At 41.6% G+C, this 23,285-nt stretch overlaps 1 protein-coding gene across 1 annotated transcript in view; it reads right to left on the bottom strand.

Annotated features, from left to right (window-relative positions):
• Nucleotides 1-270: 270 nt before the first annotated feature.
• The window catches only part of ITPRID1 (ITPR interacting domain containing 1), a 75,051-nt gene continuing 52,036 nt past the window's right edge, over nucleotides 271-23,285 (bottom strand). The window contains exons 9-13 of the mRNA XM_043589205.1: nucleotides 9,437-9,519; nucleotides 7,079-8,368; nucleotides 2,550-2,677; nucleotides 1,205-1,316; nucleotides 271-732 (exon numbers count right to left, since the gene is read on the bottom strand). Coding sequence (XP_043445140.1) covers nucleotides 427-732; nucleotides 1,205-1,316; nucleotides 2,550-2,677; nucleotides 7,079-8,368; nucleotides 9,437-9,519 — 1,919 coding nt within the window. The 3' untranslated portion in view covers nucleotides 271-426. The remainder of the gene's footprint in view (nucleotides 733-1,204; nucleotides 1,317-2,549; nucleotides 2,678-7,078; nucleotides 8,369-9,436; nucleotides 9,520-23,285) is intronic.

The raw sequence follows: 23,285 nt of genomic DNA, 5'->3' as shown, positions 1-23,285 counted from the left end.
CTGAGATCAAGAGTCAGAGGCCTAACTGACTGAGCTACCCAGTCATCCCCAGAGTAGAATATTTAAAAAAAAAATTTTTTTTAATGTTCATTCATTTTTGAGAGAAAGAGAATGAGCAGGGGAGGGGCAGAGAGAGAGAGAGAGAGACAGACAGACAGACAGACAGAATCCAAAGGAGGCTCCAGGCTCTGAGCTGTCAGCACAGAGACTGACGCTGGGCTAAAACTCATGAACCCCAAGATCATGACCTGAGCCAAAGTCAGACACTTAACCGACTGAGCCCCCCAGCTGCCCCCCAGAATAGAATGTTTTCAAAAATAGCTGAAGAAGAATTGATAGACACCTTTTGGGGGGAAATTTAGATTTCCTTGTCTGGTGAGAATGTGCTCTTATGTTTTGCAGGAAGATCATCAAAACGGCTCTGATCTAGAGGAAGTCATTTGTATCCTTTCCTCCAATAGGACAATTTGACAAAGGGACTGGACCTGACTCAGCCTGAGCTGGAGGAGTCATCCTGGTGTTGCTCTTCCAGGTGGGTGGAGAACAGGCAGCCGTATGGGTCACGCTTGAGCCGGGAACCTGCTGGTATTCGTCCAGAAGAAAGGCAACCCGGGAGGCCATGGCTGAGTGGATTTTAGCACACGAAGTCTGGCCATTCTTTTCTTCTGTCCAGTTACAGTGATGCAGATTTGTATAGTGTTTCCATTGTTCCTCTGTGAGAAGCTCAAACTGCTACAAGGAAAATAAGGAAAGAAAGAGAGGACAACTTACCATATTTGTGCCAAATAACTAAGCCAGACTTGTGGGAAAGGTACTCATGGGCAGGGAATTCTCTAGAGTGGGCTCTGTGAGCTAGCAGGAGCTTCTGGAAGTGACTAAGCCATACTAGCTCAAAAGTTGTGTTTCTTATTCTCTTTGGGGAAATGGCTAATAATATTTATCTCTTATTTACAAGGCAGGAGGAAAGCTTGGCATAGGAATTAGATGACCTGAGTTCTAATCCTGCACTGCCATCAGCTAGGCAGCCACGTGGCCTTGAACCAAGTGATGCACTTTTCTGGGCCTCAGTTTCTTTATATTTCAAATAGAGGCATTGGCACATAACCCTAGCATCTGAAATGAATGTGCAATCAGGTTTTGATTTAATGCATCCCTCCTACGGTGGGCAGGATGTGATCAATCTTCACACCCCACTGCCTCGTACCAATAGAATCTCGTCTTTGATTTGCCGAGCCCGGTCTCCTAACTGAAACTCCAGCTCCTCCACCTGCTGCCGCAGGGCCTGGCGTAGAGTCTGCAGTTGCTCTGCCTCTTCCCTGCACGGAAAGAATAGAAAATCACCAAATTTCACATCACCTCCAAGCGCAGTCCTCCATCATCCCTCTCAAGATGCAGGTCACTCCTCTGACATTTCTCTTCTCTTCTCTTCTCTTTTCTTCTCTTCTCTTCTCTTCTTTTCAGTTTATTTATTTTGAGAGAGAGAGAAAGACAGAAAGAGAGAGAGAGAGAGAGAGAGAGAGAGAGAGAGAGAGAGAGAAGAATCCCAAGCAGGCTCCACAAGGTCGGTGTGGAGCCTAAGGCAGGTCTCAAACCCACAAACCATGAGATCATGACCTGAGTTGAAACCGAGAGTCCGAAGCTTAACTGACTAGTCACCCAGGTGCCTCACTCCTCTGGCATTTCTTAAAAGGGAATGTCACCTTCTTTATTTGTATCAGTTGCAGACATAGGTATATTACCAGGGCAGGTTTTCTTTCTTTTAAAGTGTTTTTTTTTTTTAACTTATTTATTTTTGAGAGACAGAGCTTGAGCAGGGGAGGGGCAGAGAAAGAGAGAGACACAGAATCAGAAGTAGGCTCCAGGCTCTGAGCTGTCAGCACAGAGCCCAATGCGGGGCTCGAACCCGCAAACCACGGGATCATGACCTGAGCTGAAGTCGGATGCTCAACCGACTGAGCCACCCAGGCGCCCCCGGTTTCCTTTCTTTTTTAAACAATTCTACTGCAGAATAATTTGCATCCCACAAAATTTACCTATTTTAACAGTATACTACAATGATTTTTAGTAAAGTTGCCAAGTGGTATCTCTCACCACCAGGCAGTTTAGGAATGCTTCCATCTGCCCCATAAAAGCTGTGCCCCTTAATAGTTGAACCCTATTCCCACCCTTCAGGACCAGGCAATGGCTAATCTACTTTTGGGATATATGCTTTTAATCTATGTGAAAATAATGCAGATTTTCAACATTTACATTTGCATAAGTCCCATTGACATCAATTGAAGATATCCTGCTGGCCACCCCCTCTTCCCAGCTGACTGCCCATCCTCTGACTTCAAATAGCCTTGGCCTTATAGAGTAAGTGTTGCTATCTAGCAAATAGCTCTCACTGACTCCCACTGAGAAAGCAAGGACAAGAACCGGAAAGCAAAGGAAAAGGACTCATTTCTCATTAATCCTGCTCCCTGGTGCTCATCTGTCCTGCCCTGATTACCTTTCCTTGCTCCAGGTGTGTGAGCTGCTACTTACTTTTATGACTCTTCAATAATTACCTTTCCTCCTCTGACATGTCCCTGTAAAAGAGTGCCTGCTGTCCTGTAAGGTGCCGTTCAATTTCCTCTAAATGCTCCCGGAAACACTGGCACACCGTTTTCATGGCTTCCATCTCCTTGACTGTGCACTGAGAACAATTAGAAAAGAGCTGAGAAGGGAGTCCTTCCTGATTCACTGCAAGAGCTCACCATGGCGGAGCCTGCCTTCCCACTTGGGCTCCCTGGTCTGCAGTGGAGCCCTATTGCTAATGTGTGGGGGAGAAAAGAGGGAAAGGCCAGCCTTTGGCTTCTCCAGGCTAGTGGAGGCAATACTGGTCTGGGACAGAAGAGCAGCTGTTATAGGACGGCCCTTGGTAGCATCATGTCCCAGAGACAGAAAGGCTGTCTGGAGGACTAGGTGATGTGGGGGTGCGAGGATGTAGATAAGGGAGAGCAGTAGACAAACGCCCAGAGCGAGGGCTTGTGCTTAGAAAAGTTGAGTCTTGTTAAATCTTGTTTAATTTGGGTGCTGAATACTGCCTCACTCTGAATCTCAATAACATTGAACACATCTGTCTGGATGGTATGTGTTTGATTAGAGAAAGTCTGCTTAGAATATTTTTTTATTAGTCTTAGCCCTGCTTAACCACAATCCCTGGTGGTGAAATCTGCAGGATCAGCTCCATGTAGCTAACAAGCTCATCTGAGTAAGGCAGACATAGATGAGGCATCCTACTCTCTTCATGAAGTGAATCTAGAATTCAACTCTGTCTATTCTCCCTATCCTGCTCCTTATTGCTCCTGATGTGAACCGTTCTTTAAATCGTACTTTCTCTGCATGACTGTGCTTCTCCCTTGGTTTCCTAATTTATGTATCTTCCTGCAGCCCCTAAACCCAGTCCATTTGTCAGGAACCTCACGATTTGCTGAATTTTTACTAGTTACCTGCCTAGTTTTCCAGCCCAGGTTGGATCATGCTTTGAATAGATGCATGATCCAGAACCCCAGCATCTCCATCCATCTGACTTTAAGTGGCATTAATGCTTTTTAGACTGTAATGCTCTCTCTCCCAGGCCTGGTAGAGCTTCTGGAAAGCTCTTTAATTTTTTTTTAATGTTTATTTATTTTTGAGATACCAAGAGAGACAGAGCATGAGGATGGGGGGCAGGCAGAGAGAGGAGATACAGAATCTGAAGCAAGCTTCAGGCTCTGAGCTGTCAGTACAGAGCCCATATGGGGCTTGAACTCACGAATGGTGAGATCATGACCTGAGCTGAAGTCGGATGCTGAACTGACTCAGCCACGCAGGCACCCCTGGAAAGCTCTTTAAAAGAAACTGATTTTCATGGCAGCCCTCTTTCAACTTCCTCTTATTCCTTCCACAGAGACTGGTCTTACAACTGTGTTAATTCCTCTTAGCCCTGTTTTTAGGAAGTTCCAGATTTCTTACTCTTGTCCCCAAAATGCCATGGTCAAATCCTGGCAGCCTCATGGTTATTTTTACTGAAATTGTCACAATGGATATACTTTCCTTCAAGTGATGTTTTTCTACTGAAAACTCCTCATCATTTTGCTTTGAGAGTTCAGTTTTGATTCCGTCCTCTAATATTTTTATATGAAAAACATACTTTACATGGCAAAACTCTCAAATTACTTTGGCTTCAGTGTGAGTACATTCGAACCAGGTAGAGGAGTCTTTGAACTGTTATTGATGTTGACAAGCATGCTTGAAAGGTGACCTCAGTAGGGCTCTTGAAACCAGAAAAATCTTAGAGGCCACGGAGTGCTCTTATTATAGAGAAGTGTTCTGAAACGGAATGGCAAACTGACTTGTCCAAGGTCAAAAAAGGGCAGATTTCAAGCCCAGGTATCCTGATTCATTTATTCTCTTCTCAAGATCTAACTGAGTTATAGCAGGGATTATTAACTACAGTGTAGCTGGACATAGGGAGAAGTTATTCGTTTCTTAAGAGTGAGTTGTTTGAATGGTCCTAATTGACAAGTTCTAGGGATGGTGAGGCCAGGGGCATGGAAATATGGCGCTCAAGTAGGCTGAGCATTAGAGACATTAAATATTACGCTTCATCTAGTTATTTTAGGGTAACCCTTTGTGATTGGAAGGCATGCAGGGCTGGGATGTAGGAATAACTGATGGCCATTTGGTCCCTGAGAAGGGAGTGATGTGGAAGATTCTGAAACACTGCCATCTTCTGGTCATTTGGAAATACTAAAGCTACATTTCAGCTCTAGAACAGGTATAGAAGTAGTTTCAGAAAAAAGGAAAAATTTCGGCAAGGAAAACAAAAAAGAAGTTGTTTTGAACTCTTTTTTCCAATATAAGTGTTGGGTTGTAACCCAAGGTTAATTGAAGGTCTACTTTGCTGACCCAAGCCCATTAAAACAGACTTTAACTTCAATAGTAAGAGCAACAGCACCAGAAAACATTGAAACTTCACTTTTGAGTTGGCTCCGATTACTTTCTACGTTCTGTGTATGCTTCCTTTTTATTTAAATCTAAATAATAAACATTATAGAAGCATTTTCTAATATCTAAAAATCTTTTTCAGATAATATCATTTTCTTTCCTGGAGAGTTTTTTTAAATTAATAAATTATTATGAAGAATTCACACACATATATAAGAATTAATCATACCCACAAACCATTATTTTAGATGACCCACAGGACAACAAAAATGGAATCTGCCAATTAGTCAAATGAGTCTCTGCACAGTTACATATTTCTCTGTAAGGGGATGAGATGGGGATTTTTTCTGAGTCTTTTATCTAAAATTGCACTTACTTTCAATGCGCAGTTGGAACTTCCATTGACAGGTAAGAGATAGTACCTGTCCCTGCCTATAATCTTCATGTGGTTCAAGATCCATTTTCCAGATAATTTTTTTATATAAATAATTTTTGTAGTCCTAGTTAGCACTTAGCATCTGATTTAGAGACATTTTTCTCCAGAATATTTTTCAGGCCTTACAAACCCAGACTCACTCACCATAGATGGCTTTTCTCTTCATTCTTGAGTTTGTTCTTCAGTTTAAGTAGCCTCCTCTCATGGGTGAATGCATTCCCCCATTTTTACTTGCTTTTCTGCAAGTGTGTGTGTGTGTGCATGTGTGTATACCCGCACGTAAGTATAATAATGCAAGTGTGTGTGTTGATTATTTTCTTTGAATGTATGGTTGTGGTTCCTTGAATCTAAATATGGAGAAATGCACTGTCATCTAATAAAACCTGACATGCTATGCATTTCAGGATGTATAATGTCAGATCAAGTTGTTGTAAAAATAGCATCAAAAATTTTTTTTAATGTTTATTTTTGAAGGAGAAAGAGACAGAGTGTGAGCAGGAGAGGGACAGAGAGAGCAGGAGACACAGAATCTGAAGCAGGCTCCAGGCTCCCAGCTGTCAGCACAGAGCCCGACATGGGGCTTGAACCCGTGAGATCATCACCTGAGCTGAAGTTGGACTCTTAACTGACTGAGGCACCCAGGCGCCCCCTCATTTTTTTTTGGATAATTGTGAATTCTAGGAGCAGAGCAGGCTAAGGTAATGTGAGACAAGGTTTTAGAAGACATGAGCTGGTTGTATGGACACTCTCATTTAAACGCCTACTCATTTGCAAGCCACACACAAGTCTAAAGATGGTCATTGTGCATAATGAGATGCAAAACCCCTGTATTTTCTGCAGAAGTGCTGATGTCTCATAGTGTCAAGTGAAGAGAAAGGTCTATTTCCAGTTGCCAGATCTCTCCGCACAGCTGGGGCTATGTGGGCCCAAGGTCATCTGTTAACACCAGCTAGAGAAATGAGGAGGGCTCTGTCTGCATGGAGGGTCACTCACCCCTGGAGCTGGCCCAGGCTTAATCGGTGGTCCTCGTTCTAATCAGTGTCTTCCTGCCTGGCTTCCAGAGCCAGTCCTTATCCTGTACCTGGCTCTGAGCTTCCCCCCATGCTATGTCTCAGAAGCAGCCATACAATTAGCATTTTCTAGGGCTTTCTGTGTGCTGGGCACTGTTTTGAGTGCCTGAGTGTGCTGAGTGCTTCTCTCACTTAACCCTAAGCCTGACTCTTAGAGGTTAAGCAATCTCTCACTTAACCTAAAACAAGCCTGTGTTGGTGGCATGAATAGTCTCCCTATTTTACAAAACAGGCTCAGAGAGCATTCATACCTTGTGCTAGATTATTCAGCTAAGTGAATTTAGGACAGAGAACTATTCAGTCAGACTGAATTGGAGATGAGGTACAGATGCGTTACTGTTTCTAACCTTACACATGACTTTATTGTTCTAGATCCCTCTGTAAATGGGGATTAATAATGAAATTTGCCTCCTTACTTCAGAAGGTGATTGATTGGACTCATCAGATAAGAAGAAATTTGAAGGCATATATGGTAAGCTATAAAACACTTTACAGGTACTACTCATGATCTGAGATAGAAAGGCATGCCCTCAGTGCCCGCATTCAGGAGGCCTGAACATTATCCCCAACGTGGTATCGCTCCATCTGTCTTCCCGTCTTTGCAGAGATGAATACTTACAGAACACAACTCCCTCACTGTAGTGTCCTGAAGGACGTTCAAAGTCTTCATGAACTGGGCCTCCAGATGATTATGGAAGCATGGGCAGTCCCTATAGGCTGAGGGTGCAGGGTTGGGGCTCTGCCTCTCTGAGTGGCAGTGTGAACAGTGATGACAGCAGACACAGCAGTGAGCGGGTACGGCATGGCTGATGCCCGCTGGGTAGATACGAGGGAAGCCTGTGTCTAGAGAGGCAGATTTGGTGAGACTTGGGGCCGAACAGCAATGCCAGGGCCTAGGCTCACATATATAGGTCTGAATGGAAACATCACTGCACTGTCTTGATTCTGTCTCCAGTCCTGGTTCTGTTGTGGGGACAGGGTCACACAGAGTGCATTCTAAAGTTGTTCCTTTAGAATCAGTCCCCAGAGCCACAGCATTCTGAGCAGCCGATGCCAGATTGGAGGACATCTGGACCGTCACAGCCTTGGAGCTAACAGTGTTTGAGTCAGCATTTGGAGGAAGGTTTTCCATCTCAGATTCTGCTCTAGGTGGTATTTGACCCAAAGCACTAAATGTTGGCTTTGCTTGGGGAGTATCTCCAGCCAGTTTGCCTAGGTGGGGAATGGACTTTTCGGATATTTGAATGAGGTCAGCTGTATAGGGCACGACGTTACTGGGCTTGGGGACGTGCTGTGGTGGACTTTCTCCCATCGGTAAGATACTGTTGGTGTCAGAATAAGTTTTACTGCCTTCTTCTTCGGTTGGGGCCTCAGAGTCAACATGGAGGAACTTGTTGTGAGCAGGTTCCATTCCAGGTGATCTTTGGAACTCGCAGCAGTGGCTTTGCACATGTGTTTCCCCAGGCCCCTCAGGCTTCAGCAACCCGTCCTTCATTTTTGCGATATGGGTCGCCATAAACCCCAGAGGACAATTATGTGTGGAGGTGACTGTGCCCACCACAGTCTCACATGCAGTTGGGGGCATGGGTGGGGGCTGCCTCACGTGGCTCCCTTTCCCCAAGGGCTCTCCCCCTCTGGTGGTCCTGTGAAGGGCACTGTCCGGAGTCAGTGGCCGTGGTGGCTCCTCCATGTCCTCAAACTGAGACTCTTTCTCCGCCATTTGTATCGAGGCCTTTTCTTCCAAGAGACTCCAGCCTTGATATGGAAAGGATGTGCTCACCATACCTTTGTAATCAGACTCATCTGACTCTGGTTGGCAGCCCTGGGGTGAGACTGCATGCTGGCTCTGATCCCTCGGCTGTCTACATCCATCCTCAGCAGGACTCTGGCTGCTTGGCAAGGAAGGCATCTGTGTGAGAAACCAGGATAAAGGCAAATGGGTCGGGAGGGTGGTGGAGGCACTTGGTTTAAGAAGTGGGTACGTCTGGGGCACCTGGGTGGCTCAGTCTGTTAAGCGTCTGACTCTTCATCTTGGCTCAGGTCATGATCTCACGGTTCATGGATTTGAGCCCCACCTCTTACTCCACGCTGCAGACCCTGCTTTAGATTTTCTCTCTCTCTCTCTCTCTCTCTCTGCCCCTCCTCAGCTCACACACACGCGCGCTCTCTCTCTGTCTCTTGGAAAAAAAAATGTGTGTGTCGTTTCTTTATCATTACCATTGACTTAGGAGTCAGGAGATCAGGGTTACAAATTCAGGTTTATGTTAGTTTACTACTTTAACTGGGACCTTCTCTCTAGGAGGCTCACCTTCGTTATTTAGCAAAGTCAAAAGAAAAAAAAAAGGAAAGGAATGCTAAGCTTTATGGCACCTTGCTTTTTTTTTTTATTTGTTTAATGTTTATTTATTTTTGAGAGAGACAGAGTGTTGAGTGGGGGAGGGGTAGAGAGAGAGGGAGACACAGAATCCGAGGCAGGCTTGGAGCTGTCAGCAAGGAGCCCGAGGCAGCGCTCAAACTCAAGGACTGCTAGATCATGACCTGAGCTCAACTGGCTGAGCCCCCCAGGTGTCCCTATGGCACCTTGTTTATTGTGACTTCATCGTCCCCTGTCCCTTGGGTGCCTAGGGTGCATATCTTCTTTTTTTTTTTTTTTTAATTTTTTTTCAACGTTTTTTATTTATTTTTGGGACAGAGAGAGACAGAGCATGAACGGGGGAGGGGCAGAGAGAGAGGGAGACACAGAATCGGAATCAGGCTCCAGGCTCCGAGCCATCAGCCCAGAGCCTGACGCGGGGCTCGAACTCACGGACCGCGAGATCGTGACCTGGCTGAAGTCGGACGCTTAACCGACTGCGCCACCCAGGCGCCCCAAGGGTGCATATCTTCTAAGGGCTGGTTGCTCTTTTCCAAATGTGGCAGCGTGTTATCTACTTATCTTTCTTTTTACTCCTATTCCAGCCCTCCAGGGACTTTCTACCTGCAGGGGCAGTGGTTCTGGTGGTTCATCCAGGAACCCGCTGCTGTCAGACTGGCAGCTGTTTTCTCTGTTCACTGTGGCACCTGTGGAAAGAAATAAAGAGGCCTGGAGTAAGTGAAGGGAAATAGGCTGTCAACAGGACTGAGATCAACCCCCCTCTGTGCTCGACATGCCGTAGATCCTCATAAATGCCCAATGCAGAAATGTAGATGAAGGAGGGAATTACAAGGATTTACTTTATCGATTGTCAGAGGTGCCCATGGAAAATTGTGCCACTGGTTTCCTGATACAAGGAGTAAAAACATGAAATAAAGTAAAAAGAACTACCATCTCTTAAAACTAAATAACAAATGATTGTGATGCGTCTTGACTAAGGGGAAGAAAATCCAGCAGGAAATACGTATATCTTAAATACCACGCTGATAAAACAATAACAAACAAAATGTATATATCTGTGTGTATATATTTTGCAATGAACTGAATATTATGGCCCCCAAAAGTCATATGTTGAAATCCTAACCCCCACGGTGATGGTATTAAGAGGTGGGGCTTTCAGGAAGTGATCAGGAAATGAGAGCCGAGGTCTCATTAATAGAGTTAGTACCTTATAAAAAAGACCCCAGAGAGGAGAGCCCCCTTGTCCCTTCCACCAGGCAGGAACACAGTGAGAAGGTGACCATCTGTGGACCAGGAAGTGGCTCTTCACCAGGCACTGAAATGGCCCAGCACCTTGATCTTGAACTTCTAGCCTCCAGAACTGGGAGAAATACATTTCTGTTGTTTATAAGCCACTCAATGTGTGGTATTCTGTTATAGCAGCCCTAACTGACTAAGACATGTATATCTTCTTTATTTATTTTTTTTAACAAAATGTTAGATAAGAACCTAGCTAGCTTCATCTGGACTCTATATGACTACAAGTCTGTGCTCATGTTTTAGACTGCTTCTCTTGTCATTGCAATAGGCTGGAAGGGGCAGAGAAAGAACAATGTTAAGTGAGGGCAGATAACAACTTTGCAGACATAAGCGTCTGGAAATTCTAAATCTATTTGAACTTTTTGCATAGATATATTACGTTAGCGGGGGTGGGGGATATGGGTGGCTACTAGAGGATCAACTTCCTAAAGATTAAATTGTAGGATTTTTTTGCTGCTCTTTAATAAGAAATGCTTTATGGGGTTAGAAGAGGAAGTCACCTGGGCAGAGGGCATTTGGAGAATAGCCCTTCTTCTACAAGAAGCAGAAAGAGGAGCCTCATTTGTCCTAGGAGAAAGGTTGGGTGTGGGTCTGGGGAGTGGGGTTGTTGATGGATGTCATGCTTGCTATTTGGGATCTAAGTGAGAAACAGGGAATTTACCTTTGCTTGAAGAGCTAGCTGCTGCAGAGGAGTTAAAAGCAAAGAGCACACAAACAAGCAGTCCAACCTCTGCTTAAGTGTTCTGGATCCAGCCCTCAAGGGAAGCCCCGCTAATAAGGGTAGCAGCGCCTCATCTCCTTGTAGGACTCTCTCCCACCAGTCTTAACTGCCCATCTGTCTGAACAGAGATAATTGGTGGAGATGTGGTTCCAGAGGTGGTCGCCCCAACCCAAATTCCAACTATCCCATCCTGGGGTCAGAGTAAAGAGAAAGAAGCTTAGCTTTGTAGAATCTAAGTTTATAAACTCCATATTCATTAATTCAGCCTCAATTAAAGTGAAAATCTAAAAATCAGAGACTGTAAGTTTTTTTTCATATGAAATTTATTATCAAGTTGGTTTCCATACAACACCCAGTGCTCATCCTAACAGGTACCCTCCTCAATGTGCATTACCCACCCTCCCCTCCCTCCCACCCCCCATCAACCCTTAGTTTATTCTCAGTTTTTAAGAGTCTCTTATGGCTTGCCTCCCTCCCTCTCTAACTTTTTTTTTTCTTCCCCTCCCCCAAGGTCTTCTGTTAAGTTTCTCAGGACCCACATAAGAGTGAAAACATATGGTATCTATCTTTCTCTGTATGACTTATTTCATTTAGCATAACACTCTCCAGTTCCATCCACGTTGCTACAAAAGGCCAGATTTCATTCTTTCTCATTGCCAAGTAGTATTCCATTGTGCATACAAACCACAATTTCTTTATCCATTCATCAGTTGATGGACATTTAGGCTCTTTCCATAATTTGGCTATTGTTGAAAGTGCTGCTATAAACATTGGGGTACAGGTGCATCAGCACTCCTGTATCCCTTGGGTAAATTCCTAGCAGTGCTATTGCTGGGTCATAGGGTAGATCTACTTTTAATTTTTTGAGGAACCTCCACACTGTTTTCCAGAGGGGCTGCACCAGTTTGCATTCCCACCGACAGTGCAAGAGGGTTCCCGTTTCTCCACATCCTCTCCAGCGTCTATAGTCTCCTGATTTGTTCATTTTAGCCACTCTGACCAGCGTGAGGTGGTATCTCAGTGTGGTTTTGATTTGTATTTCCCTGCTGAGGAGTGATGTTGAGCATCTTTTCGTGTGCTTATTGGCCATCTGGGTGTCTTCTTTAGAGAAGTGTCTATTCATGTTTTCTGCCCATTTCTTCACTGGATTATTTGTTTTTTGGGTGTGGAGTTTGGGGAGTTCTTTATAGATTTTGGATACTAGCCCTTTAATATGAGACTGTAAGTTTTTAATAGCTGAAACCTAGAGCGATGGGAGAAAATTTGAGAAAACAATGTCTTTGACCTTGCTGTTACCTCTTATTCTATAGTTAAGGGTAAAACATGGAAAATGGTTTCTGGTTATAGACTTAAAGAAGACTTCTGCTTCTGGCAAGCTGGAGTAATAAGAACTATATTTCCCTCCCCTGAAACAACTAAAAAACTGGAGAAGGTATGTGAAAAAATGGTTTCAAGAGTACAGGCATCAGATAATTAAAAATGGCTGTAGCTGTCCCTGAAAGTCAGGAACAAATAATGTGGGCCCTATGATCACTCAGCTTCCTGCCTTGAGACGGTTTGCAGGCTGTGGTGTAGGGAGGGAGGGCAGACCCAGGCAGAACCTGGCAGACTCCCTAAGTTGAAAAGATAAAACTAAGAGTCTGGAATGACTGAGCCAGTTGGAGTTTGCAGGGAAGAGTGGAAGAAAGGAGAGATCTTCACAAAGAGATAACTCACAGAAACCCCCCTTAGTATTTACCGGAGGGCTGATCAGCTCCTGAGGAAACACCAAAGACTAGGGAAAGAATCACTGGAAAGGATTAGAAGACACAGTGCCTACCACTCATGCAGGCCTGGAATAGTGCAATGCTTCCATCAGCCAGATTCCCAAGCCTCACAATTCTCAGAGCACTGGTGAGGCAGAGTACTCAGAAGGTCTTACTTCAGGAGTGAGGACTAATTAAGCCTAGAATGAGCATTTCCCCCCACATCACAAATCCTAAAAGTGAGAGTTGAAAGGATCAAACTGTTTCCCAGTAACTCAGCTGTGTCCCAGACCTAAGCTCAAGCATATTTATGGAAATAGAGTAATATCTACCACCCACAAAGTAAAATCTATAATATCTGGCATCTAACAAAAAATATCAGGCATGTAAAGAAGCAGAAAAGTATGACCCATAGTGAGGAAAACAACCCAATAAACTGAAACTGACACAGATGTTAGAATTACCTACCAGGATAATGGTCTGACTATGGTCCATATGTTTAAGAAGCTAGAAGAAAGATTAAATATGATAAGGAGGAGACTGCTAGATATTAAAAAATACCCAAATAGAAATTCCAAAAATGAAAACTACAATGTCTCAGGTAAAATACATATTGGGTGGAATTAACAGCATTTTAGAAATTGCAGGAGAAAAAATTCATGAAATTGAAGACATAGCAGTAGAAAGTATCCCGAATACAAAACAGACATTATAGCTTTCAGCCTTTTGGCTAAGGTCAAGTGTAAAAAACAGAGATTAAAGAAAAATTTCTTTAAACCAAAAGAGCATCTGTGAGCCATGGGACAAGCCAAGTAATGGAACATGTAGGTCATTGGAATATCCCAAAGAGGAGGGGGTGCACTGGAAGAAATGTTTCAAAAAAAAAGTTTCTTTCAAGATGTTCAACAAACCCCAAGCACAAGAAATATATACCAAGAAGAAAACTGTACCAAGGTACATCAAAGTGAAATTTTCCAACACAAATGATGAAGAGAAAAGTCTTAAAATCAGCCAGAAACAAAAAGACACATTATACACAAAGGAAACAAAGTTAAGGAAGGCAGAGAGTTTCTCCCTGGAAATGATCTAAGTGAGAAGACAGTGGAGCGACATCATTACAGTGCTGCAAGAAAAAAAGGTGCAGGTAAGTTTTAAAGATTTTTTTTTAATTCTCTAAATCTTTTAAAATAACAACTAACTCTTTAAACAAAAAACACTAACAGTGTAGTGTGAGGTTTATAACAAAGACCTAGGAGAGTAAAACAAACGAACCAACAATCACCTGTTATAAAACTGAGTAGTTTATATGGAAGGAACTCCCTGTGAAGTTTCCCTTTAACTATGAGGTACAATCTTTACAGAGACCTCAGCCTGGGTAACAGAATACTTGTTTACTTGTTGACAAAGGAAATAGTGTATACCTGTTGTATATTTATTATAGGAAATTTACTTGTGTAATATTTACAGAATATGGTATAATATTTAAGACTTCACTGCTCTTGTTATAATTAACTCAACCAATATTAAAACTCTTCTAGAGTTTTAGTTTTTTAGTCTTCTAGGCTCTTAGTTTTGTCTTTCAAATCACCTATTTTTCTCCTTATATCAACTATGGCTATGAAATAAATGATGATTAGGGCAGAAACCTTTCAAACTCTCAATGCAGAATGTCAAATACTTTTTTGGTACCACCCAAGGGCCCTGATCACTTTGGCTGGGGCCTCTCCACTGACTAGCCCTCCAGAGTGGATGGCTGATCGTCAAGAGTTTTCTACACAAGACTCCTGTTCCAGTTTACGTGCTTTGGGACCCACATTCTACTTAGCCCCCAGAACCACTTTGCAGTAGACAGAGCATGGGACAGGAGAAAGCAAGAAGGGACTGATTTTTACCGCTCACTCTCTGTCCTCATACCATGTAAACGTTAAATGGCCCAGAGATATTCGATAGCTGGGTTGAACCTTGCTGAAGGACGGACAAAACAGCTTTGGAACCTCTTCCTCTTTCTATATGTTTTGGTGCAAGATTTGCACCGCAAGCTGTGAAGGACTCCAGGTACCTAATTAGTCTTTGAACTTACTAGATAATCCCTAACCAATTACTATTATTGAGTATAAGCTTCATATAAAATGGTTGCTATTCCTCTTCTTACAAGTCTAAGATGAAATTGTGCATTCAAGTACTAGAACAAAATTCTATGTTGGAGTTCATTCCTCCATATGCTGGTTGGTCCATATCAATCTGGTCCAAATGGAAATAAACAACCACTAACATAAAGGGCCTCTAAAAGGTAAAAAGAGTAATTTCCTCTAAGATGGATGTTTAAAAATTATAACCGTTACCTTCAGTTAATTACACTAGTGCAAAGCACAACAAACAAAAACAACAAAAATAACCTCTGAAACTCATTTAAGTGTATTTGTGAAACAACCAGATTTTGAGAGTTTTTCTTTGATGGTGAGATCAAATGGTGGAATTGGGCATAGTTCTCCCAGGAATAGAGGCTTGTTTACCTTGTATTTTAGGAGTCAAATACATGCATCTGAATCATTTAGAAAGAGTCACCAAGCAAAATGTGGGCCAGTTTACAGATGGTTTAGTTTCTTCAGAAAACTAAAAATCTTTCTTGCCTATAAACCACCTTTTCAGCAACTAGACAATAAACATCTTGAAATTGGGTTTGCAAAATTCTAAACATTCCCTTAAGGTTGTAGCAATTAAATGATACAAAGGGTGAGAAACTCCCCCACCCAGGGTGGCTACAATAGATCAATAGATGATGAAACAAACAGACAAATTCAAATGTGTTTGTTTGTTACTCCTATGTCCTCACACCTAATAAGTGATATGGAGAGCAAGACTTATGGGAAGACAGTATGGCCTCTGGTGGGAGTGATGGAAGTACTACCAGCACCCCCAGGCCAACCCAGCTCAGTTGCTGAAGCCATCTAGGCCAGGTTTGGGAGAACTTTAGAAGCCTCATCACCTACAATGGAATTTTCCACAGACTCTTAATATGCCCAAGAACTACAGCTCCTCCTTAATTCACTAGGTTGGGGCCTTGACTTCCCACCTTACCTCTACCTACCAGTCTTTTTCTCCTAGCTAGATCTTATTATTCAAACCCTCCACTACGGGAGGGATCCTGTTCCAAACCACCATCAGCCATCTTATGGGTTTGTCATGCCCCTTTTAGACTGCTGGGTCCCCCACTCTGCCAATCCCGTGGCTCAAGGGGGCTAACTTCTCTACATCATATGTTACTGAGATCCATACAGGTCCCATAACTGAGTCATTTAGAAAATCTGGAACCAGATCTACTAGATTCAGATTCTGACTCTCTCATTTATTAGCTGTGTGATCTAGGGCACGCCATTTATGCTCTCTGAATGTTTCATCATGGGAAAAAGAATAAATGTGGTAATGATAGATTACTTGTGGGTTGTGATGAGGGTAATATTTAATAATACATGTTGGATACACGAATACTTGAAGACTTTCTGTACATGTAAAAGATTATATATATATATATATATAAATTTTTGTGACAGATTAACATTACCAATTAGAATTCTGTCACTATTAATATTAATAAATTATATTAATAACTTAATAATATTAATAAATATCATTAATATGTACCATTATTAATATTAATATTTGTTAGAAATGACTTTTTTCAGCACAGGACTGTCTTCACAGAGTTAGATTTTACCGTCCCAGGTGGGTGGACCCTGCCTGGGTAAGACTGCTTCACTGCCTAATAAGTTTGAAACATTTCTGCCCGCCAGGAGACAGATGCCTCAGGCACTTTGCCTGAATAATCAGCAGGTGGCAGCATTACACCAACCACAGAACAGAGGAGCCAGGGCCCCGCCCCGAGTCTCTGGAATGGCTAAAAGTAGTCAGAAAAGTCAACTCAAAGGGTTGCTTTTCTGAGCTGAGCTGATAATAACTTCTGAATCCTAAGTAGAGAGTTTTACTCTCAATGTAGTCTGAGTTCCTAGAGGCTCAGGAGAAAGGAAGTCTATGAAATTGAAACATAAATGAGGGAGGGAGGAAAAGAAAAGGAGTCTTTAGGGGGTGTACCATGTGCTGGAGTTGTATAGAGCAGAATAGTTCAGCCTTAAATTGGGGCTCACTGTCTACATGGATCTATTATACTTCACCGATTTCTTTGCCATGTTCCCCTCCCTTCTGCCTCCTAGTGGGAGAAAATTCTGTGACAGCTCTGTGGTGAGGTTGAGTCACAGAGGCCAATTATCTTGGAACTGGACTGGACATTACAGATTATGCAAACTTAGATGCCTCAGGAGCTGGGCATGGCATAAGCTTGTGAAGCAGCTAGAATGCAAGACAATAGGGACAGTGTGAAGTGTCTGGACTCCAGAGGCTGTGTTCCCCCAAAGGCATTTTAAAAATGAATTTTACATGTTTTATAGAGCAAACAAAAGTCAGTTCTCCAGGTTGGAAGATAGAATGGTGTCACCTATCATCCAAATGCAGGAATCCCTTCCAGAACATTCCTTACAGGTGGCCATCTAGCTAGTGCTTACACGTTTGTGGTGACAGGGACCTACTTCTATCAAGTCAGAGCATATCATACCTTTTATAAAATGCTTGTTATATTGAGCTGAATCTGCTTTAGCATTTTCCATTTCTTGGTCATAGTTTGCTCCAGGGAGTAATACCGAACATGTTTAACCCCTTTTCCTCAAGACAGCTCTCTTGTACTCTCCAGGCCTTTCCTCCTCAGCTTAAATATCCCCAGATCCTTTAAATCAGCCCTCACAGGGCAGAGTTTTCAAGCCATTGTCTTGTACTTTTGAATAAGCATTACCCAGTAATGTTTGCTATATGATCCAGGACTCAGAACTAGATTCAGTAGGTGCGATGTGGTCTGACCAACATGGAGTACAGGAGGATTCCCCTTTGCCTACTTCTGAATATTTCACTCCTATCCACACAGCCCAAGGGTTAGTCTAGTCAGATGGGTTCCCAGTTGAGTTATACTGAGATCAGTCTCTATTTTGTTTTCTTGTGAAATTTGGTCTGGCTAATCCTGTCAAGATAATTTTGATCTTCATTCTAAAATCTGTTGGTGTTACCTTTGGCTTTGAAACCCATTCTTGCTGTGGGCCAAGCCACTGAGAATACTCTGAAGAGAAGAGGCCACGACACAGAGCCGGGGGGTGCTCTACTGCAAACCCTCGTTCTTTCATTTCACAAACGTTCACTGGGCGCCTGCAGGATCCTATACTGTTCTAGAAACTCCTAGGGGCGCCTGGGTGGCGCAGTCGGTTAAGCGTCCGACTTCAGCCAGGTCATGATCTCGCGGTCCGTGAGTTCGAGCCCCGCGTCGGGCTCTGGGCTGATGGCTCAGAGCCTGGAGCCTGTTTCCGATTCTGTGTCTCCCTCTCTCTCTGCCCCTCCCCCGTTCATGCTCTGTCTCTCTCTGTCCCAAAAATAAATAAACATTGAAAAAAAATTTAAAAAAAAAAAAAAAAAAAGAAACTCCTGCACATCAACAAAGGTACCCGCCCTCACAGAGCTTATATTTATCTTGACTGTGATCCTAGAACTGAAGAATGGCTGAGAACATTCGTGATTGTGGCAAATATTCCTGAAGCAATTTGATTCTTCCTTCTATGCCAGCAGGCTTAGACGGAGGAGTTTCTATCCTATCAAGATTTCTACATAAGGTTTTTATAACTTCCATGAGTGCCTTCTCGACATTTTTGTTTCAACCTCTTGTTACCTGGGAATTCTTCCTTCCTTTCTTTTTCTTTTTTTTTTCTTTTCTCTCTTTCTCTCTTTCCCTTTCTTCCTTCTCTCTGTCTCTGTCCGTTTGTTGCTCTAGGCTTAGCAGTCTTTCCTCTGTTCTTTAGTGAGAACGAACTTTCTTTATCATTACCAAAAAAAAAAAAAAAAAAGAGAGAGAGACAGAGACAGAGACAGAGACAGAGACACAGAGAGAGAAGCTGCTCCTTTTGGCTTAATACCATTAGTTGTTTTTTAGCATTGCAGAAGTAGTACATGCTGGTGAAGAAAATTATGAAAATGAAAAAATGTCAACAAGAAAATAAAAATCACCTATACTCTAACCATGCAGGAAAATTACTATAATATGTCTCTAGGTCTTTCAATCCATCACAGTTTCTTTGTGCACCTGTCTTTGTGTGTATTTTGTGAAATGAAAATCATAACAGACACAACTTATAATCTGCTTCTTTTCACATAATAGATGTGAGCTTTTTTTCTTTCCAAAAATTCCTTATAATGTGTGTGTGCACATGTGTGTGGTTGTGAACACATGCATTTCTTTTTCAGACTGTGGTATAAGAATTGTGCCACTTGTGTGGCAAATAACTGGGTAGGTTTCTGTCTGTTTCTATGCCCTCAAGCAGCCTGGAGAGCTGATATTGTATTATTTGCTTAAACTTTTAAAAGAGCTCAGCCATAAAACCACTGACTATGGCACATTTTAAAAGATACAATTTTTTGATAATTTTTAATTTTGGCAATAGTTACTAATATTTCAGGATTTCTACCTCTTGGATTGATAGTAATTCTTACTTTTCTATTTTTATTTTTTATTAAAATTTTTTTTAACATTTATTCATTTTTGAGAGACAGAGAGAGACAGAGCACAAGTAGGGGTTGGGCAGAGAGAGAGAGAGAGAGGGAGACACAGAATCCAAAGCAGGCTCCAGGCTCTGAGCTGTCAGCACAGAGCCCAATGCAGGCCTTGAACTCATGAACCGTGAGATCATGACCTGAGCTGAAGTCAGACATCTAACCGACTGAGCCACTCAGGAGCCTCAATTCTTATTTTTTAAAATTTATTTTCTAATGTCATTAGTCAGATAATTTATTTTCATTCTAATGTCTCTAAAAAGAGAAAAGACTATGTCTATGCCTCTTAAGATAGCTTTGGACTTATTTCATAAGTTTTTATATGGTCCCTCTTTTTAAAAAAAATTCCATAGTATCTAATAGTAATGCTGTCATTCCTGTTTTCTTTTTCTTTTTCGCATTGGCATACATTGTGGTATATTTTTGCCCATTCATTTTTCTTTTAGGTTTTCTGTGATTCCTTATTTTAAATGTGGATAAATTTTTAAATGACTTTTGAGTCTTTTCCTTTGTTAGATGCACTATTCCATCTATAACTACTTTCATAAGATATGCATTTGGTCTCAATGTTTGTAATTTTATGTTTTCTATTTTTATAACTGGAATTCATTCAGCAAATATGTGATATACTTGATGAAAATCTGAAAATAGGCATCACTTATAGTTCACGACAATCTCTTCTGCTGAGCTGGAATTCAGCCTTAGAATATTTAACAGTTCGACATTACCAATGGCTGATACAAATCAGTGAAAACTGGGATACAAGTTATAATGTGGATTTGCTATCCTACTGTTATATTAATAACCCCCACACATCACATTTAAGTAGACCTGATTTTGAAATGCACCATAAATAGCTATCTCAGAGACTTCAGTGAGGATTAAAGGCAATAATATAAAACACTTATCCTGGTTCCTGGCCTTAATATTTGGTAGTATTATTAATATAATTAAATTTTAATGTTTATTCTTTTGCCAAGTATACTGTATTTTCATGATTGCTGTTTCCCCTCTGGTAATTCACAAAGCATGTAGAGTGTTTTTAAATTAAATTGGTGATAACTTAAAATATGCAAACATTTCAAACTACAATTAGCAACATTAAGAATTAGCAGTATCTATTGACTCCCTAATTAATCTGTATTTGCTGAAAATTATATTTTCTCCTACATTCAGCTTTCTATGATATGATTTGGGTTTTAGATCCAGGATATTGTTGTTGAATTATTTTGTCATGTTTCTTCTAAGAATTTTCATGGCATTTGCATTATGCCTATGTAATTTATAATTCCTGAGACTTTGTTTATCTGAAATGATGCTTTACTAAATATACAACAATTTGAAAGGGTATAGAATTCTTCAGCAACAAATTCCAATTTAAAATGCGCCTCCACTATCTTCCGGCATCTATTAAGAGGATGTTTGTTGAGAGGTTAAGTGAGCACGAAAACCCCTCTCTGTTGGTCCCATGGTCTGACCATTGTATTTAAAAAAATTTTTTTTAACGTTTATTTTTGAGACAGAGACAGAGCATGAACGGGGGAGGGGCAGAGAGAGAGGGAGACACAGAATCGGAAGCAGGCTTCAGGCTCTGAGCCATCAGCCCAGAGCCCGACGCGGGGCTCGAACTCACGGACCGCGAGATTGTGACCTGAGCTGAAGTCGGACGCTTAACCGACTGAGCCACCCAGGCACCCCTGACCATTGTATTTTTAAATGCATTATTCACACTGCTTCCTCTGGCATCTCTTCAATACCATCTTCTTATGAATCATCATATCAACAAATTACCTTGACAATTGTTGAAAAGGACACTATGGAGTAATATATTCACAGGGAGTGACTTGTGATGTTTCTCTCTGCTCCCTCCCCCCTCACAAGCTATGTTTCCACCCACAGGAGAAAAGAAGCCAGTGTGCCTGGAGCTAAGTGGAATAAAGTAATTAGGGGTTTGGTCATGCAGAATTTTGGAATGAAACAGGTTAGAATTCTAATTCAATTACATATTCCTAAAACAACATTTTTAAGAATCTATAAAGATTGTATTGTTTCAATTACATATCCTCTTTGTCTACATAGGTTCTTATTTATTAGATATTCCTGAGACAAAAAAGAAGGGGCACAGATCCAATTTTTAATAGCAAACCTGCATTCGTTATCCTGGAAGAATGCAATGACACATTTAAATTTAGATCCAGTGCCTATCCTATATTTGAAAATAGAAAATTAGAAGTTCCCAGGGTAAAATGAACAATGTCCCCATCACCATCTTAGGCAATGGGTGGATTGCAGATTTTGTAATGCTGATTTTTTTGTAGCGTTTAATTTCTGTACTGATTCGACTGCCACAGTTGTAGAGACAACCAGTCCAAATGTTTTTCGTTTTTTGTTTGCTCCAGTCTGGGAGCAAACATTATTCCTGCTTGAGTTAACCAGTTGATTGGCAGATGATTATGTCAAATCCTCAGATAGGAGGAAGTATCCCTTTTATGTGGCAGTCTACTTCATCAAAAGTAATAATCCAGGGTTCAAAAAGGAAAAAAGAAAAAACCAAACATTTAGATTCACCAAGCTAGAGAACTAAGAGATTCTTCAAGAATCAGGCTTATGATTTTCATCTAGCTGCATTCTAGGGGACAGATGTGAGACTCATGGCTGCATCCGAGACAAAGGGGGCTCTCAGGGAAGCCAGCTGTGTGCTGGTGCTTTCCATTCACCCTTCCTTACCTTCACTGCCTCGCTCAGGTCATTCTCTGCCCCGTCTGTGCTCCAAGCTTGCATTTGTGTTCCACTGATGGAAGGTGCTAAATAGAAGTAGGAGGTTGAAGGGCAGGGGAAATAATATGGAGTATTTATTCACCCACTTCCTTCAAGGTGCTTTTTGAAAATGGCTGCATTCCCTTTTTAGTAAGAGTCTTGGTGAGGTGTTCTCTTCTAAGGCTTCCACTTGGATCTGGCTCCAGTTGCATGATTCTGTCTGTCTTTTCAGACATGACCTTGTACTCCTGCTAGTCTTGCGGGTACTTCCCAATCTCTTACTGGTTCCTTCAATCCAGCCCACCATAGTAAATAATTTCTTTTCAAACTCTTTTTAGTCAAACACTTTGATATACTTTCTCTTTCCTGTTTGAGTGATATACCCTATACAATCAACCTGACAACTAAAAATGCCTTGCCATGATTAATTTTCTCATAGCATTATATTCTTTCATGTTAATTCTGATTAATCTGCTTTTTAATAAAAAAGAGGTTTGGGTTTTTAGGGACCTCAACTCACTCAAGCTTGGAGAAAAGATGAACAGAGGATTGGGCATTGTCCTCCATATCTGTAATATTTACTCACTTACTTCTCTTTGTCCTGTTTATGCTGATGATTCTCTAGAGAATATCTTCCATGTCAGCTTTTTCTTTTCTTTTCTTCTTTGCACTACTAATGTTCTGCTACCAAGTCTTTTTAAATTTTGGTAAAATTATTTTATATATATTCCCATTCATATAACAACAACCATTTACTGATTGGCTACCCTGTGCCAGGCACTGGATGGACAATGAGGAGAATTGAAAGATGCAGCCCAGGCTTTGAATAGCTTGTCTACTGGACAAGCCACACATTAAGGATAGCATAGATGCTAAGGAAAAATACTAAGAATGCTTTTCTATTTATTTTGATAGCAATGAAAAATATCCTGGGACATCTTTCCCAACATATGTTTTCTTTGAAACACACAATTCACAAGGTATGCCTCCTAAACAATAAAATAATCTTAAAACTGATGAGTAGCTACCTTCTAGAACAAGTTTGCTATATTTATTCATTCATTACACAAACATTTATCTATTGAGTGCTTACTGTGTGCTAGACAATGTACTAGATTCAGGGGATACATGGTAAATAGGATCATCCCTCTCCTTTCCAGAAGTTCACAGTCTAATGTTCTGAGAATGAACTTTGAGGATGCCAGTGGCCCTTACAAAGAATAAATGGTCTTATAACAAGAGTTTGGGGGCACATTTAAAACTAAGTCCCTTTAACCTGAGGCCCCAACAGCAC

The sequence above is a fragment of the Prionailurus bengalensis genome, chromosome A2 (assembly GCF_016509475.1).
Source record: "Prionailurus bengalensis isolate Pbe53 chromosome A2, Fcat_Pben_1.1_paternal_pri, whole genome shotgun sequence".
Classification (NCBI taxonomy): domain Eukaryota; kingdom Metazoa; phylum Chordata; class Mammalia; order Carnivora; family Felidae; genus Prionailurus; species Prionailurus bengalensis.
This window is presented reverse-complemented; position numbering and strand designations above follow the sequence as displayed.